The 17319-nt window shown below is 47.8% G+C and overlaps 1 protein-coding gene across 1 annotated transcript; it reads left to right on the top strand.

Annotated features, from left to right (window-relative positions):
* The first annotated feature begins 701 nt into the window (after nt 1-701).
* Nucleotides 702-15979, top strand: RFLNA (refilin A). Its single transcript, XM_032228887.1, is given in 6 exon segments — nt 702-1334; nt 2640-2860; nt 10891-10939; nt 10942-10999; nt 14301-14368; nt 14371-15979. Coding segments are annotated over 5 exon segments (930 nt in total). The 5' UTR covers nt 702-1334; nt 2640-2641; the 3' UTR covers nt 14907-15979.
* The last annotated feature ends 1340 nt before the right edge of the window (nt 15980-17319 follow it).

The raw sequence follows: 17319 nt of genomic DNA, 5'->3' as shown, positions 1-17319 counted from the left end.
TAGGCTCGGGGCTGGCCTGGTTCCGCTTCCCCTCCCGGGGAAGGGAAAAGGGAGGAAGGAAGGAAAGAAGAAGGGAGAGTGGGAGAAAGGGAAGGAGAAAAGGAGGGAGGGAGAAGGAAAGAAGGAGGGAAGGAGAAGGAAGGAAAGAAAGGAGAGAGGGAGGGAAGAAGGGAGGGAAAGAAAGAAGGAAGGAGAGAGAAGGAAAGAGACGGAGGGAAGGAGGGAGGGGGAAGGAAGGAGAAGGAAGGAAAGAAGGAGGGAGGAGGGAAGAAGGGAGGGAGGGAGGGAAGGATGAAAGAAAGGGAGAGAGGGAGAAGGAAGGAAGGAAAGAAGGAGAAGGAAAGAAGGAGGGAAGGAAGGAGCCGGGCGCGCCGCTTGATATCGCCCGCTTGCTCTGCGCCTTCTCTATCCTGCGCTCCGGCACTCTCACAGCAGCAGCGGATTCAGGGCAGAGGCAGGAGGCTTGGAGAAGCAGCCGACGGCCTCCGGACACTCCACTCAGCCACTCACCCGGGCACTGGATTGCCCCGGAGCGCAGGGTTCCAACCGTGCGCCTTCGGACTCTGTGCGCCCCGGCCCGTATGCGCCCTGCGCTCTCGGCGGGGCAATCGGGGCTCCGTAGAGGGGACCTTGGCTAGGTTGGGCTGGGTTGGGGTCGGGGCAGGGGGTGGAACGGGGCAGAAGAAATGCCTTTAGAGGCTTTGGCCGATTCCTGGAGTGGGGGGTCGTTATTTCGGGTGGAGGGTGCAGGAAGAGTGAGATGAATATTGCTCCCTGTTGTCCCCCGTCCCGTCCCGTCCCCCTATTTCTCCTGGCTTCCCTTTCAGGGCTTCAGACCCTGAATGGGTGCAAACCTGTCTTGGGGCAGACAAAAAAAACAGCTTTTCCCAATTGTGAATTTACCGGAGGTTTGCAACTCCATGTGAGCAGAATGTGGGATTAAAATTCAAGGTTTTGGAAAACTTTTGCATTCCAGTTTAAGATTGCTAGGGGATCTGCAGTTCCCACCTGCAAGAAAGTGAAAGAGGTTGAGTGTGTGTGTGTGTGTGTGTGTGTGTGTGTGTAAGACCACCCCTTAGAAGCAAAGGGGGTTTGCCAGACCCCAAATCCCAGTTTGGGAACCAAGCTGACTATAACCGCTCCTTCAATTTGCTATTTTGGATACTTTGGGTGAGACTCATTCTTGATTTTTTTCCCCTAGTTTGAGCTGAGACTGGGAAAGGTCACTCCACATGAGTGTTGGGTGGGCTTGAGACGACTCGTCTAGACCCCCAGCTCCCACTTAACCCTGCCTCTGAGAAACAGAAGGGAGAATCTCCTAACCCCTTTTCAAGGTAGGCCCTGTGAAAAAGGACGGGCAGGTCCTTTAATCTTTTGGGGATCACCTGGTGGCTACCCTCTCCTGCCCCTTCCTCTTGGCCAAACCTTGGCATTGTAGGGTCCCTGGGACACATCTGGCCTTTTGGCTGCCCCAGTCCGGCCCACGTGAGGTCCTTTGAGAAAATAGAAATCATGTGTAAATACGACATGCATGCAGCAATATAACAACATCATTTTTTAGTTTAAGTTTAAAAGCCAGCTGCTGTTTTGTTTCGACTGGACCCTCCACAACAGGCCCAGTTTCTCAGGTGTCTGCTTGGGAAAATGAATTACCTACCTGTTCTACCTAGGCCTCCCAAGATCATGAAGCCGACTCCTCATCCCGATAAAACCTCTTTTATTTAGGTTAAAGGGAGTTCCTCTCCAGCAAAGTCCCGGCCAACAGTCTTTCATGAGATTTTACAACTACAGACCTTTATCAGGCTTGGAGAGCTGCTAGGCCGATATCTTCCAAACACCATGCTGTAGCAGCAATTCCTTGGCAAGAAGTCAGGAACAGATCTTCACCTGAACTAATGGTCTCCCGCAAACTCCACTCCCCTTTTGCTCCTCTTTATTCCCTATGGGATGGGCCATTCACTGCCCACTTGTGGCTTTACTCCCAAGTTGGCCCCTGTTTCTTAGCTGTTCCCGTCTCCTGGCAGCTCTGCGCATGCACACACTGGGAATAGGCTCCTACTGTTCATCTGCCCCACTGATCTCCAACTCCGAAGGCATACTGCTCTGGCCTCCTCTCTGCCTCCGACACAGAACCCTCATCAGAGCCTTCCACAGACTCCAGGACTGGCCCAGGTTCCTCCCAAACCTCCTTGCTGTCTGAGTCTGCCACCAGCTCTGCTAGCTGCTGGCGGGCCACAAAACTACCCCACCCCATTCCCCGTTCTTGGCCCTCCCAGGCAGAGGTGGATTTTTGGCAGCTTGGTGGATTTTATCTTCCTGACCAGTGGTGGATGGGTTGCAGGCGGTATGCCCCAGTACGCCGGGCCAGAGCACCAGGTACCCTCCCGCCCACACTCTTTACCTGTCTTTAAAGTCTTTGGTGTTTCTGTGCATGCGCACCGTGCGTACAGCGCCTGCACGATGCTCCGCCAAGCAGCTGGAGCATCGTGGAGGTGTTGCAACAGTAAGACGCAAGCGCACATTCATGTGGAGGACGCCGTGCCCCGTTGCAACTGTACCGGTTGCAACGGGATCCAGAACCCACCACTGTTGCTGACCCACTTTTCTTTCCACCTTCCTCTCTCCCTCCCCCCAACCAGTCATGGTGGGTCACCTGCAGTTCCAAGGTATGGACAACACCAACAAGGAAAAGAACCAGGAGAGTTTGCTGGACAGTCCTGATTCGGGGCTGCCCCCCAGCCCAAGCCCCCCTTTCTATTCCTTGTCTCCGGGCAGAGCCGAGAACAAAGCTGTGGAGAAGAATTCCTGCACAGAAATCCTGGATCAGGGGCCCAGGAGAGATGGGCCAGAAGGGAAGCTGGTAAGATTTTTTGGGGGGAAATGGCTTTTGACTTTCTGTGTGTGTCTGTGAATTTGAGTTTTCAATTTGCCATCCTTGTTCAAAGAAACTCAGATTTTAATTTGGATTGCTGCAATCTCTGCTGAGGTGTAGACTTTGCGTGCTGTAATAGCTGAACACGCTTTACGTGCTACTTCATTGAAACCAGGAGATGGTGAGTTCTAGTCTCGCCTTAAACATGAAAGTTGGCTGGGCGACTTTAAGTCAATCACCAGGAGACAGTGAGTTCTAGTTCTGCCTTAGGGGTGGGTGACTGGGCCAATCACCAGGAGACGGTGAGTTGTAGTCCTGCCTTAGGCATGAAAACGAGCTGGCTGACATTGGGCCAATCACCAGGAGACTGGGAATTCTAGTGCTGCCTTAAGCATGAAAACCAGTTGGGTAACCTTGGACCAATCTTTCTCTCAGCCCAGCCTACTTCACAGGGTTGCTGTTGTGGGATAAAGAGCAAGAGGAAGAAGGATGTTTGCTGCCTTGACTTATTTATAAAAATAACAAAGACAGGATGAAATTAATAAAAACCAATTGCAACAACTCCATACTATTTGCTTCTCTGCAATGAATTAGGTTGGAAATCAATACGATTGGTGGAGTGTTTTGCTGGTTGAACTATCACCGTTTCTCATCCAAACTGCAGGCATAGCAATGTTTCTATTTTTTTTTAAATTTCTCAGATGTCTATCTGATTGCTTGATCATCAGCTAGTCATTAAATACTGAAATATTTGGTTTAATTATGTTTTACATCCGGGACATTGTGTGTGTGTGTGTGTGTGTGTGTGTGTGTGTGTGTGTGTGTGTGTGTGTGTACATACTGTAAACTGTATATATAGGAATCCAATTTTGTTGATTTTCTTATTTGGAAGACGAGTTTCGTTTCACACAACCAGAGTGGGGCTCAGGTCAAAGTTCTGCAGGATATTATATTGGCTGTGCAAGTGTGTTTGTGGAAAGCTTCAGCTTCCCAGTCCTCATGGAGGAGAGAGAGAGAGAGAAGAAAGAGAGAGAAAAGACAGGGAGAGAAAGAAAAGGGAGAGAGAGAGAGAGAAGAGGGAAAAAGAGAAGAGAGAGAGAAAGAGAGGAGGGAGAAAGAAAGAGAGAGGAAGAGAGGGGAGGGAGAGAGGAAAGAGAAAAGAGAAGTGAGAGAGAGAGAAAGAGGAGAGAGAGAGGAGAGCAGAGAGAGAAGAGAGAAAGAGAGAGAAGAGGAAGAGGAGGAAGAAAGAGAAGAAGGAGAAGGAGAGAGAGAGAGAAAGAGATGGGAGGGAGAGAGGAAAGAGAAAAGAGAAGTGTGTATGTGTATGAGAGAGAGGGGGGGAGAGGGAAGGGGAGGGAGGGAGAGAGAGAGAGAGGGGAGGCATGTGGAAGCGTCTAGGTCCCCCAAAACAGATTAAGGTTGTGAAATGCGAAGGAGAAGGGCGGAACGTGTTATCTCCCAAAATAATTAATTGGGTGGTGTTTCCTCGCACGCTAAATTAAATAGTGAGCTGTAGTGACGCATTTTAACTGTGAGCAAATGAATCTGTAACATATTCACCATGCTGAGGACAAGTGTCCTATGAGTTTAGCTACAACTGGAGCAAAATGTGGGTGAGCGGAAGTTGTGGCCTCATTTGTGGCCTGTCTGTGTGGGTCTTTGTGAGAACCAGTTGCAATTTATCAGAGCCCTGTTCTGGCTTCCCAAGAGCATGCAGTAAACTCCTGGTCCCGACAAAAACTCCTTTTATTAATTTGCTGTGAATTCTGCTCATTCACATCCAGCAAAGTCTTTCAAGGGAGGATTTGCAGTCAAAGACCTTATCTGGCTTGGAGAGTTGACAGGCTGATATCTGCAGAACTTGGCAAGGAGCCTCGGAGAGTCACAAACCCATTAAGCAAACTAATTATCTCCTGCAAACTCCACTCCCCTTTCGCTCCTCTTTTATTTCCTCTGGGAGGGGCCATTCATCATCCACCTGTGGCCTTCCTCCCAAGTCAACCCCTGTTCTTTAGCTGTTCCCATTGTCTGGCAACTCTGCGCATGCGCATACTGGGAACAGGCTCCAGCTGTTCTTCTGCCTCACTGATGTCCGACTCCAAAGGCAGCTGATAACGGTCAGACAGCCCTGGCCCCCTCTCTGCCTCCGCCACAGAGCCCTCATCAGACCCTTTCCCAGACTCCAGGACTGGCCCAGGTTCCTCCCCAACCTCCTCACTGTCCGAATCTAGTAGCCAGCTCTACTGGCCACTGGTGGGCCACAACAAACCCAGTGGAGCTCAGTTCCATTGTCTTTCTAAGTACAGAAAGAAAAAGGAAGAAAAAACAGAATTTTCCAGAGTGCTAACTTGCCTTGTTCCGGCAGTCAGATTAAAAAATGAAGAGGCCCTACAGGTTTTTGTTTTGAAAAAAAATGTCTTTATGGCAAACTTCCCTTGGGAAAATTGAGGTCTTGGCAGGTCCCCTCCCTTTGGTTGGCTGGAGGAAACTTGCTAATTTGTCCCTCTCCAAACAAACAAAAGGAAGAAAAAACCGAAATCCCTGGGTTCTGGGTTTGCAACCTCAGGAAGTGCCAGGGGCTTCGTTTCTGTAACCCAGAAGCCACCGCCTGACTTGAAAAAGACCTCGCCAAGATTCCCATTCACCCAGTTTTAAGTATCTGCTGGATTTTTTTTACCTGTCCGGGTTGAGCATCTATCTGGGCATGAGGATTTTCCAAAACTGTATACTTCTTGGCTCTTAGGAAAAGTCACAAGTTCCTCACTGCAACTACTCAGTTTGCGCCACGTGCGGAAGTGAAGTTCTCTTCGCGAGTGATCCCTTAACACCTTGATGGCAAACCTATGGCACACATAACACAGGTGGCACACGGAGCCCTCTCGGCAAGTACGCGAACTGTTGCCCAGCATGCGCGCCTCCTGTCAGCCAGCTGATTTTGGGGGTTGTCCTGCAGGTGGGAGACGCATGCACATACCTTTCTCCTCACTTTCTGCACCCTGTGCCTTCCCAGATCTCCGGAGATTCTCCTGTCCCCAGTGCTGTTTTGGGATGGGAGGCCAAAAGGGGGCAGAGGGGGGTTGTGAGCGCATGCACAGGGCGAGCACGAGGGGGGTCACACCTTGCAGGAGGTACGCCCCGGTGCGAGTGTACTGGAGTCTGCCCGGAGCACAGGATACCGTTCCGATATGGTGCTCCAGGCCCCCACCCCCACCCACCCAAGCTCCTTACCTGTCTTTTAAGCCTTTGGCACTTCCACGCATGCACATGGCGTGCTCGACGCCTGCGCGATGCTCTTCCTAGCAGCTGGAGCATCACGGAGGCTTACGGAGGCGTCTCAGGCAGGTACAACGCATGTGTGCACTGCATGCATTCATGTGGGCGACGCCGGGCCTGTTCCAACCGTATGGATCCAGAACCCACCATTGGGTCACACACACATGGACGGGGCGTGAGGGGAGCATGGGGGTGTCATATGCAGATGTGCAGGGGGTGGAGTGCATGGGAGGGGCATTGCATTATGGCTGTGGGCACGCGTGCATGTGTGACAGTGCGCACATGAGTGCTTTTGGCACCGGAGGAAGAAAAGGTTAGCCATCACTGCCTTAACAGATACCGCAGTTCCCCCAAAATAAGATCTTATTTTCTTTTGGCACCCCTCCCTCCAAAAATAAGTGCTTGGCCTTATTTTCGGGGAGGTCCTATTATTTTGGAGGTAAGTCTTCAACTTACGACCACAGTTGGGAGCAGAATTTCCACTCTCTAAGCAAGGCCTAGTTTTGTGAAGTGAGTCGTCTCCGATTTCCTCTCCTTGTTTCTCACGGTGGTTCAGCAAATCGTGGCAGTTGTTAAGTGAATCGTGCAGTTGTTAAGTGAATCCGGCTTCCTGTGTTGGCTGGGAAGGTCACAAGGGGTGACCGTATGAACCCAGGATATGACAACCGTCATAAATGCCCAGTGCCTGAATTTTGATCATGTGACCATGGGGATACAGCAGTGGTTGTGAGTGTGAGGACTGGCCAAAAGTCACTTTTCTCAGTGCCGCTGTAACTCTCAAAGTTCGCTAGCCCTCCTGCATTGATCTTTCTTGGATGGCTCCTTCTAGGCTTGCCAAAAAAGAGAGTCAAACCCAATCAATCAATCCATCAATCAATCAGAATAAAGCTGGAAGGGACCTTGGAGGTCTTCTAGCCCAGCCCCCTGCTCAAACAGAACCTACACCGTCTCAGGCAAGTGACAGTTTCTTCTTAAAAACCTCCAGTGATGGGAGCACCCACAACCTCTAGTGCAGTGTTTCTCAACCTTGGCAACTTGGTGAATGCTGGCTGGGGAATTCTGGGAGTTGAAGTCCAGACATCTTCAAGTTGCCAAGGTTGAGAAACACTGCTCTAGTGACAAAGGGGTGGGATTCAGCCGTTTTGAACCGGTTTGGGCAAACTGGATGTTAATTTTAATCTGGCTTGCCAAACTGGTAGTTGCAAGGACTGGTTGACCACGCCCAGCCACCCCCTCCCTGGAGTCTCCACGCAGCCCGTTTTCGATGCCAGATGAGTGCAGGGCTCACAGAGGCTCTGGGAGGGCGAAAAATGGGCCTTGAATGAGGTTCAGAAGTCCAAAGGGCTTCCAGAGCCCGGGGGAGGCTGTTTTCACCCTCCTGGAAGCTCCAGAAAAGCCTCGGGAGCCTGGGGAGGGCAAAATGCCACCCCACCCCCTGGCCATGGTGCAGGTGACCAAGTAGGCCACGCCCAGCAACCGGGCAGAGAACTGGTTGCTAACATTTTTGATTCCCACGACTCCACTGCTTAATTGTCCTGACTGTTAGGAAGCTTCTCCTTGATTCCAGGTTGCTTCTCTCTTTGGTTAGTTTGCATCCATTGTTTCTCGTCCTGCCTTCTGGTGCTTTGGAGAATAATTTGACCCCTTCTTCTTTGTTGGCAGCCCCTTAAATACTGAAATACAGCTATCCTGTCACCCTTAATTCTTCTTTTCTTTAGACTACCCAGACCCAATTCCTGCAGCCGTTCTTCGTATGGTTTCGTCTCCAGGCCTTTGATCCTCTTAGTTTGCTCTTCTCTGAACCTTTTTTTTCCAAAAGTCCCCACATCTATTCGTAATGGGGTGACCAAAATTGGACGCAGCATTCCAGGTGGGGTCTGGGAATCACGGCACAAAGGCCTTCTGCCTCGCAAGAAGCGTGGGGAAACTTTGCTCGCCTCCCACCACTTCTTCGGAGTGCCCCCATTCCGCCCGCCTTGGCACCGAGCTAAGATTCCTTGGCTTCGGATTGTTTTTATTTTGGGTTGGTATTTTCTCTCTCTTTTTTTTCTTCATTTTTTTGGCCAGGGGCACCTCTTCGTTCTGGCACCCGCATCGCTTGCATTGCTAGGATTTCAAGCCTTCGTCTGTTTGTGGTTACTGAAATTGTGCCTGGCAGGCTAGCTGTAGAAGAGGTGTGGCGTATCTCTGCCTTTAACCCCTCGAGGGAAGCTCGATTCCCGTGGTGGAAATAGAAATCGTGTTGTTTGGGGGCCCACTTTAGATCCAAAGATTGGAGGGGAAGGCTTCCCTGTTTTGCTGACTGAGTGGTTAAGACCACTCAGAAAGGTCGGCAGTTCGGCGGTTTGAATCCCTAGCACCATGTAACGGAGTGAGCTCCCGTTCCTTGTCCCAGCTTCTGCCAACCTAGCAGTTTGAAAGCACGTAAAAACACAAGTAGAAAAATAGGAAACACCTTTGGAGGGAAGGTAACAGCATTTCCGTGCACCTTCAGCATTTAGTCCACGCCGGCCACATAACCACAGCTTTGAAACCGAGATGAGCACTGCCCCTAGAGTCGGGAACAATTAGCACATATGTGCAAGGGGAACCTTTACCTTTAAGATCAAAGCTTGGAGGGGATGAGACTTCCCTGTTTTGCTTCTGGAAAATCCAGAACAGAATTAGAAATTCTGCTCAACTCTCTATTTCATATTTAAGTTGCATGGCTGATCGGCTCTCCCCTTGGTCTCCTCTCTTCTTTGAGCTGCTAAAACCCCTTTGAATTCTTCCTGACGTTCCTGGATCGGCAGGTTTATGATCCAGGTAAACGTAAAAGGAGCGTATTCCAGAGAGAAAGAAGTGCTGGCTCCAAAGGAAATATGTGGGAGAAAAGGCTCATGACTCCTTCCGCACGGAATACTGGAGACATTCCTGTCAATTTTCAAACAATGCCAATCAAGGTGCTAGTCCCTAAGAGCTTTGCGGATGAAATGCCTTCTGTTTTTTCCAGGAGGTTACAGCTTTTAATTCAGTGCCAATTTCTTTTATCTTTTTGCAATGAATGCCGTTTTGTTTGCTCATATTTCAGGGTTTTATTTTCAGGGAGGTCTGATTCTCTCTAGGTTGTCTGAAGTTCCTTCCTTCCTTCCTTCCTCCATCCTTTACTATCCTTTTTTCTTCCATTCCCCCTCCCTCCTTCCCTCCCTTTTCTTCTTTCTTCCTCCCTCCCTCTTTTTCTGTCCTTCCTTCCCTTTTCCCTTCTTATTTTCCTCCTTCCCTCCCTCCCTTTTCTGTCCTTCCTTCCCTCTTTCCTTCCTTCCTTTGTCCATCCTTCCCTCCTTTTCTGTCCTTTCCTTCTCTTTCCTTCCTTCCTTCCTTCTTTCACTTCCTTCCTCCATCCCTTCCTCCCTATCTGTTCTTTTTTCTTCCATTCTCCCTCCCTCCTTTTCTGTCCTTCCTTCCCTTCTCCCTCCTTCCCTCCCTCTTCTATCCCTTCTTCCTCCCTCCCTTTTATGTCCTTCCTTCCTTCTTTCCTTTCTTCCTTCCTTTGTCCAGCCCTCCCTCCTTTTCTATCCTTCCTTCCTTCTTTCTCTCTCCACCTCCCTCCCTCATTGTGCTTGGGAATTGTTCCTTCTCCAGGCAGTTCAAGGGAAAAATACACCTGCTTCTTTTAATGTCCTTTCTTTCTGTTTGCACCAGGAAGATTTAGGATGATTGTCGCACTGAATCAACACACTCTGCACACATCCAAAATATGCATTGTTCTCCGTTTCATTTGGATGCTCCCTGGAGTGTGTAAACAGCATCTCTGGGTACTGATAAAGGCTGCTATCCAGAAAATTCCCATCTGCTATTTCATAAATCTCATGCCAAAATATCATGTCGGGAGTTTTTCCCCCCCCATGCAAATTGCCCCCTGCAGCTGGGAATACTGCCGCCTTTATGCATAACCGATTGAAAGGAAGACCTTCCAGATGTTTTAGAACAGTATTTCTTAACTTCGGCAATTTTAAAATATCTGGACTTCAACTCCCAGCATTCTCCGGCCATGAGGAATTCTGGGAGTTGAAGTCCATCCGTCTTCAAGTTGCCAAGTTTGGGAAACATTTGACTAACCCTAATCTGTTGGAAGTTCAAATGGTCGCTTCAGTAGTAAGTGGAAGACTACTTGTACAACTACAACTAGTAACAGCTATAGCTACAATTAGTAACTACAACTAGTTGGAAGGAGCCTGGTAGGTCATCTAGTCCAACCCCCCACCCAAGGACGAGACCCTACATCATTTCTGACATATGGCAGTCCAGTATCTTCTTGAAAGCTTCCACTGGTGAAGCTCCCACAACTCCTGAAGGCATTTGCTGGCTGGGAATTCTGGGAGTTGAAGTCTAGACATCTTCAAGTTGCCAAGGTTGAGAAACACTGCCCTCATCATCCTGGTTGCTCTTCTCTGCACTCTTTCTAGACTCTCAACATCTTTTTTATAGTGTGGTGACCAAAACTGGATGAAGTACTCTCGATGTGGTCTTACTAGGGCTTTATAGAGAGGTATTAGGACCTCCCTTGATCTTGATTGTATCCCAAAATAAAATTTTGTGTGTCTGTTAACATCTACCTACCTTATGATGCTGAGGTTTGTGTAACATGGATGGACTTCAGAGTGGTTTATAAAGACCAGACGTTTATTTGAATTAAATCAAGATTTGTTCCCGTTCTTTTTTTTTTTAATTTCTGGTTGATTTCCTGCCTTTTTCCCTCCCTACAGATTCCTAATGTTTTTCTGAACTCCTCTGCCTCTGAAATCAGACCTCGGATGTACCGGTGTTTTTCGGAGAAAGCATCGAGGTCAAACCTGAGCCGGCACAGGAAATCAGGTAACATACAGGTTGCTCTTGGGTGGCTTCTGCCCTTTCTCCACCTCCTGCAAGAAAAGAAAATAAAATTTGCAGAATTTATGGATGGATGGAGGGCTGTTTTCATTGCAATGGTTTTGTGGGAATGTGGAGGGATGGGAAATGATGGCTGGGTCCTTGGTGCCTTCGGAACCTAATGGTTTTTCTTTCAAACATTTTAGGACCCAACTAGATAACATCATCAGTGTTAGAAGGAAGTGGGGTTTGTTGGGGGGGGAACTGTGTGTGGGGGGTCCTTGGTCTCTGAACTTGGTTGTTTCTTGCAGACATTTCATTATCCAGCTGGGCAACATCATCAATGTAACAGAGAGTGAGGTATGTAGGGGGGGGGAGGAGGAGGAGCAGGAGGAGCAGGAGCAGGAGGAGGAGGAGGTGGTGGTGGTGGTCAACAACTGTGGAGTCCTTGGTGCTCTCTGAGCTTGGTTGTGTTTCTTGCAGACATTTCGTGACCCAACTAAGTAACATTATCAGGGCTAAAAGGGAGTGGGGCTTTCTGTTTGTTTATTTACAAACAATAAACCAATCAAGGAACTACCAAGAAGAAAAGAGCACCAATACTGACAGGGCAAGTAATATATATATATAAACAGAGGACAAAACCCCTCTCCCTCCTAGCACTGATTATGTTACCTAGTTGGGTCATGAAATGTCTGCAAGAAACAAGGGAAGCTCAGAGGGCACCACCAACCCCACAGTCCCCTTCCTCTTCCTATCTGCAAACTCCATTCCCACCTAGCACTGATGATGTTACCTTAGTTGGGTCATGAAATGTCTGCAAGAAAACCAACTATGCTCAGAGAGCTCCAAGACCCCACAGTCATTGTCCTCCACCTCCTTGTCCTCCTTCATCTCCCAAACCCCACTCCCTTCTAGCACTGATGATGTTACCCAGTTGGGTTATGAAACGTCTGCAAGAAAACCACCAACTCCAAGGCCCCCACAGTTCAGCCCTGAGTTGCCAATTTTTCTCTTCCGCTGCCAGCAATGCCTGGATTTCAAAGAGAGGGAGATAAAGGCAGGGAACCCTTAGATCTTGCATTGCCTTATCTCAAAATTTGAAACAGAAATCGGGCCTTGAATTCTGTGCATCAAACAGGTAGGGAGATAAATGAGCTTGCAGCTTGACGCCTCCATGCTGAAGTCAAATTATCTCCCACGCCTAAACCTTCCCCCAAAGCGGTCACCGCCAAAGGTAGGGATGGGCTGAAAATATCCCCAGCGACATTTTGCAGGGTGGTGTAGCTGCTAACTCGCTGGGAACTTATTTGGAAGATAAAGCTGCGAAGAGGCTGCCAATTGTGGGTACCGTTTTTTTTTAAAAAATATTATTATTATTTCCCCAATTGTCTCCTCCACCCAGCGGGTGTTTTCCCCACCAAATTCTCTGCAGGGCTCTAAACTGAGCTGCAAAACTCATTAAATAGATTGTGTTTCGCCTGCTTTGCTCCAGGCAAGCCTGGTTCAGGGTGTTGGCAAAGGCTAAAGCCACGCCTGGCGTTTAATCTTTTTATACCAAGGCAGCAGTTGCTTCAGCTACTGCTGGTTTTTTTTTTCAGAGAGGAGAGAGGGAGAGAGGGAGAGGGAGGGAGGGAGGGAGAGATGTAAGCAGCATACTGCCCACAGTCATTTTTCTAAAGACAAGAGCTGTTTTAGAGCAGAAAAGCTTGTACTTTCAGAGGCTTTGCCAAAAATTGTCAAAAGTGCTGCCTTTGGGCAACTTGCTAATCTTGGAATTCTACAATTGGAAGGGGTCCCCCAAGGTCATCAAGTCCAACTTGTCGGCGTAGGCAAGGATCGAAGTGGAAAGATGGCTGACAGAAGGCTTTCTGGGCTCAGCATGAAGATAATCCAGCAGAGGGAGCAAATCGCCTCCTTTAAAAAAGTGTTTCTCAACCTTGTGAATTTTAACATGGGTGGACTCCGAGTGTTCACGGCATCTTCGTGTTGGCAAGGTTGAGAAACAGTATAAACCCCTCTCTAACAAAAGGAAATTCAATGTAGAGAAAAGTAAAGTCCTACACTTAGGCAAGAAAAACCCAAAACGACCCAAAATAGATTGGATGAAACCAGGCTTAATAGCAGTGACTGTGAGAGGGATCTTGGAGTCTTAGTGGAAAACAAATTAAATAGGAGCCAGCAGTGTGCAGCAGCACCCCAAAAAGCCAATGCAATCCTAAACTGCATTAACAGAGGGATGCAATCAAGATCAAGGGAGGTCCTAATACCACTCGTGAAGCCTTAGTAAGGCCATACCTAGAGTACTGCATCCAATTTTGGTCACCAGACTATAAAAAAGATGTTGAGACTCTAGAAAAAGTGCAAGAGAAGAGCAATCGAGATGATTGAGGGGACTGGAGGCTAAAACATACAATGAACGGTTGCAGGAACTGGGCATGGCCGGTCTAGTGAAGGGAAGGCCAAGGGGAGACAGGATAGAAGTCTTCAAATATTTGAGGGGCTGCCACAGAGAGGAGGGGGGGGTCAACCTATTTTCCAAAGTATCTGAAGGCCAAACAAGGAATAATGGATGGAAAATGATCAAGGAGAGATTCAACCTAGAAATAAGGAGGAATTTTTTGACAGTGAGAACAATCAATACATGGAACAGAAGTGGCTTTCAGAAGTTGTGGGAGCTTCATCCCTGAAAGCTTTCAAGAAGAGACTGGACTGCCCTCTGTCAGAAATGGTGCAGTGTCTCGTGCTTGGGCGGGGGGTTGGACCAGATGACCTACAAGGTCCCTTCCGTTAATCTCTTATAAATGTCTTCTGGTTAGGCTTTAGAAATGGGTTAGTTCCATGATGGTGAACCTATGGCATGCGTGCCACATGTGGCACGCACAGCTATTTGTTAGGGCACGTGAGGCTTCCCTGAAACCTCCGAGGGGCAAAAAACAGCCCCTACGAGCAAACCGGAAGTGACTTTCAACTCTGTTATTTATTCTATTCTATTCTAATAGCTATTCTATTCTACTCTATTCCATTCTATTCAATAGCTATTCTATTCCAATAGCTATCTACTCTATTCTACTCTATTCTACTCTATTCTACTCTATTCTACTTATTCTACTCTATCTACTCTATTCTACTCTATTCTACTCTATAGCTATCTATTCTATATCTATTTTATTCTATTCCAATAGCTATTCTATTCTATTCTATTCTATATTCCATATATTCCAGCAGTTGATGATTAGCTGTGATGGATGCTGGCTTAGATCCACCAGGATCCCCTCCTCCTTACTCCTCTCTGTCCCCTCCCCAGGTGCAATTCGGAGATCAAGTACAGCTCAGAGAAACACTTCCGGGATGACATCTTCTACCACCCCACGCCCCACCATCACCACCTACGAGAGTCGTCACAGTGGCCCCCAACTGCACTTGGCGCAACTATAAATCTCAGCTCCTGTTCGAGCCGCGTCAGAAGCCCCTGCGGTATCAAAGTACAACCATCATTTTCCCCAAACACGCCAAAAACCTGTACCGGACCACGCTTCAATACCGGCTGGGCTGTGCCAAGCGGTGGTTCGCCTCCAGCGTCCAACTCGCCTTGTGCGAGGACAACAACACCCTACCTGACGCATCCAGAGAACTCTGTCCTAGGCTTCCTGGAAGGTCGGGGCTAGGCTACCCTGTCCACCTACACCATCGGTTCCACTCTTGGAGACACGTTTATGGACTTCATCATCCCCCGGTGAAGGCATCTCAGAGACATCCCAGGGTTACAATTTCTTCCTTGCCGACTCCAATTGTGGGCCCACGCAAGTGTCTTTCACACTTCCAAGAACCGGTTCGGGGAGAGAGGCTCCTCCTAAGGATTTTAAATTGGAGGTTGAATTTGTCTCCTGCCAGGTCCAGCCTCTTTAGGTAGCACCCTTAACTGTCATTTTTTTAACAAATCAAGAAGTCCATCGTGCGTAGTTGCTATTTAAATCTCTCTAAAGTATCAAACTTTTTTGAAGATTTCCCCGCAGCTTTTAGAAGGTTTGTTGCCTTGGGGGAAAAAGTATTATCCAAGAATCTCATTGGAGCAAATTATCATCATCATTTAATGACTCCCATAATCCCTTGCGGGGTGGAGTCTGAGCAACTGATGGAGCTAGCAAAGTGTTTGATTGGCCGGATGCCCTTTCCTGTTGCAAGTATGGAGTTTTTTTCCAGCAGATAATATTCTCAGCATGCACAGAGAGAGAAATATCAGCCTCTACCTAGGATCGAACTTACAGCCTCCTGATTATGAGATGAGAGCTCCGCTTCTAGGCCACCACACCACTCATTGACCAATCAAGCAATCTAAGTATTAATTTCACCTGGAGAATATTATTGGGAAGCCTCAAGATCACCATGATGGGATTAACACATAAAATAGAGGGATTTTATGCAAGAATTATATGTGATAAGCTTAGCTTTGGGGGTGGTGTGTGTGAGCCAACAGTTGTCTTGGACCAAATGTCTATTTCCCCCCCCGTCCCCCCAAAAAACATTATGTGAAAAAAAGGGTTTCAAATCATAATTTCAAGAATTCGCCTCTGTAAAACGTCTGGGAAGGAAACCAGAAGGAGAAACAACTTCACATTGTTAGGTAACCAAAGAACCGGAAGAAGAAGAAGACAAAAACTTTGCATGTGCTCCTCAACCATCTCCTTGCTGTTCTATTTCTTGCTTTTCAAGATTGGGATTTTCAGCATTTTGAATGTTGCCAAAATCTGCACCACCGTTAGAAGTGGCAAAACAGAGAGAGAACTGATTTGATCTTATCGAGCTTCTTTAAAAACAAACAAAACAAAAGCTTTAGGAAGGAGATTAATCCAATGAATCTTTGGAGCGGATCTGAAAGTCAAAATGTTGGAGAAATTGTTAACCATGAATGATCTTAAAATAACAGTGACGGTGGCCAAGGCAGTTTTAAAATGTTCATTTTGGGGGTATTTATAACTAGAGGGATGTGGTGGCTCAGTAGCTAAGACGCTGAGCTTGTCGATCAGAAAGGTCGGCAGTCGGTGGTTCGATCCCTAGTGCCGTGCAACGGAGTGAGCTCCCATTACTTGTCCCAGCTTCTGCCAACCGGTTCGAAAGCATGTAAAAATGCAAGTGGAAAATAGGAACCACCTTTGGTAGGAAGGGAACAGCGTTCCGTGAGCTTCGGTGTTGAGTCATGCCGGCCACATGACCACAGAGACATCTTCGGACAGCGCTGGCTCTTCGGCTTTGAAACAGAGATGAGCACCACCCGCTAGAGTTGGGAACAACTAGCACATATGTGCAAGGAGAAACTTTGCCTTTACCTTAAGACTAGAGCAATGGAAGAGAGGAGAAATAGAAATTGTGCTGTTGATAGTTGGAAGATTGTAGAGAGGCCTCAGTTTCACAGAAATGGTTCAGGGAAATAAATCATTGCGGAGAGTCCTTGACTTAAAGGCCACAGTTCGGAGTAGACGGTCCATTGCTGGGCAATGTTAAGGGAATTGTGCTTGATTTACGACCTTGGTGCCAGTGTTGTTAAGTGAATCCCTGCAGTTGTTATGTCGATCACGCCTTCGTTAAGCGAACAATCCATTGACTTTGCTCGTTGGAAACAAAGCTAGAAAGGTCGCAAATACAGATCCCCTGACCCAGGGATACTGCAACCCAGATGGTTGTAAGTGCAAGGACCGATCACGAGTCACTTTCGTAACTCAGGGTGGCCTTTTCAACCATTTTGGAGCCCATCGGGGTCCCCGCAGTCACACACACACACCAAAACTAAATGACAGAACTAAATGTTAGAGAACTTAAAACAGTGGCCCCAAAAGAATTTAACCAAGCCAAGTGTGATTGGAGACACAAGGAATTGTCTTTGGGGCAGATGCTCTCAGGGTACGTGAAGAGAGTAAATACACTCATCAGAATCATAAGATATAACACTTAGTGATAGTCATAGGATACTAATAAGCTATCAGATCATACCAGGAAACAAATGAAACAATATAAATTGGAAGATGCAAGCAACATGGTTATAGTCATAAGAGGGGAGAGATAGATTCTAGGAAGGAAGAGAGAAGAATAGTAATACATTCTTGGTAAATTATTTAACAGTGTTGAGGGAATTATTTGTTTAGCAGAGAGGAAAAGTTTCCTTGTGTCTAGTTGTTCTGGTGTGCACGGCCCTATAGCATTGTTTTGAGGGTAAGAGTTGAAACAATTTGTGTCCAGGATGCGAGGGGTCTGTAGTTATTTTCACAGCCCTCTTTTTGACTCCTGCAGTGTCCAGGTTCTCAATGGAAGGCAGGTTGGCCATAATTGTT

Source organism: Thamnophis elegans, chromosome 13 (genome assembly GCF_009769535.1).
Source record: "Thamnophis elegans isolate rThaEle1 chromosome 13, rThaEle1.pri, whole genome shotgun sequence".
Classification (NCBI taxonomy): domain Eukaryota; kingdom Metazoa; phylum Chordata; class Lepidosauria; order Squamata; family Colubridae; genus Thamnophis; species Thamnophis elegans.
Note: the sequence above shows the minus strand (reverse complement) of the source record. Positions and strands in the feature narration are given on the sequence as shown.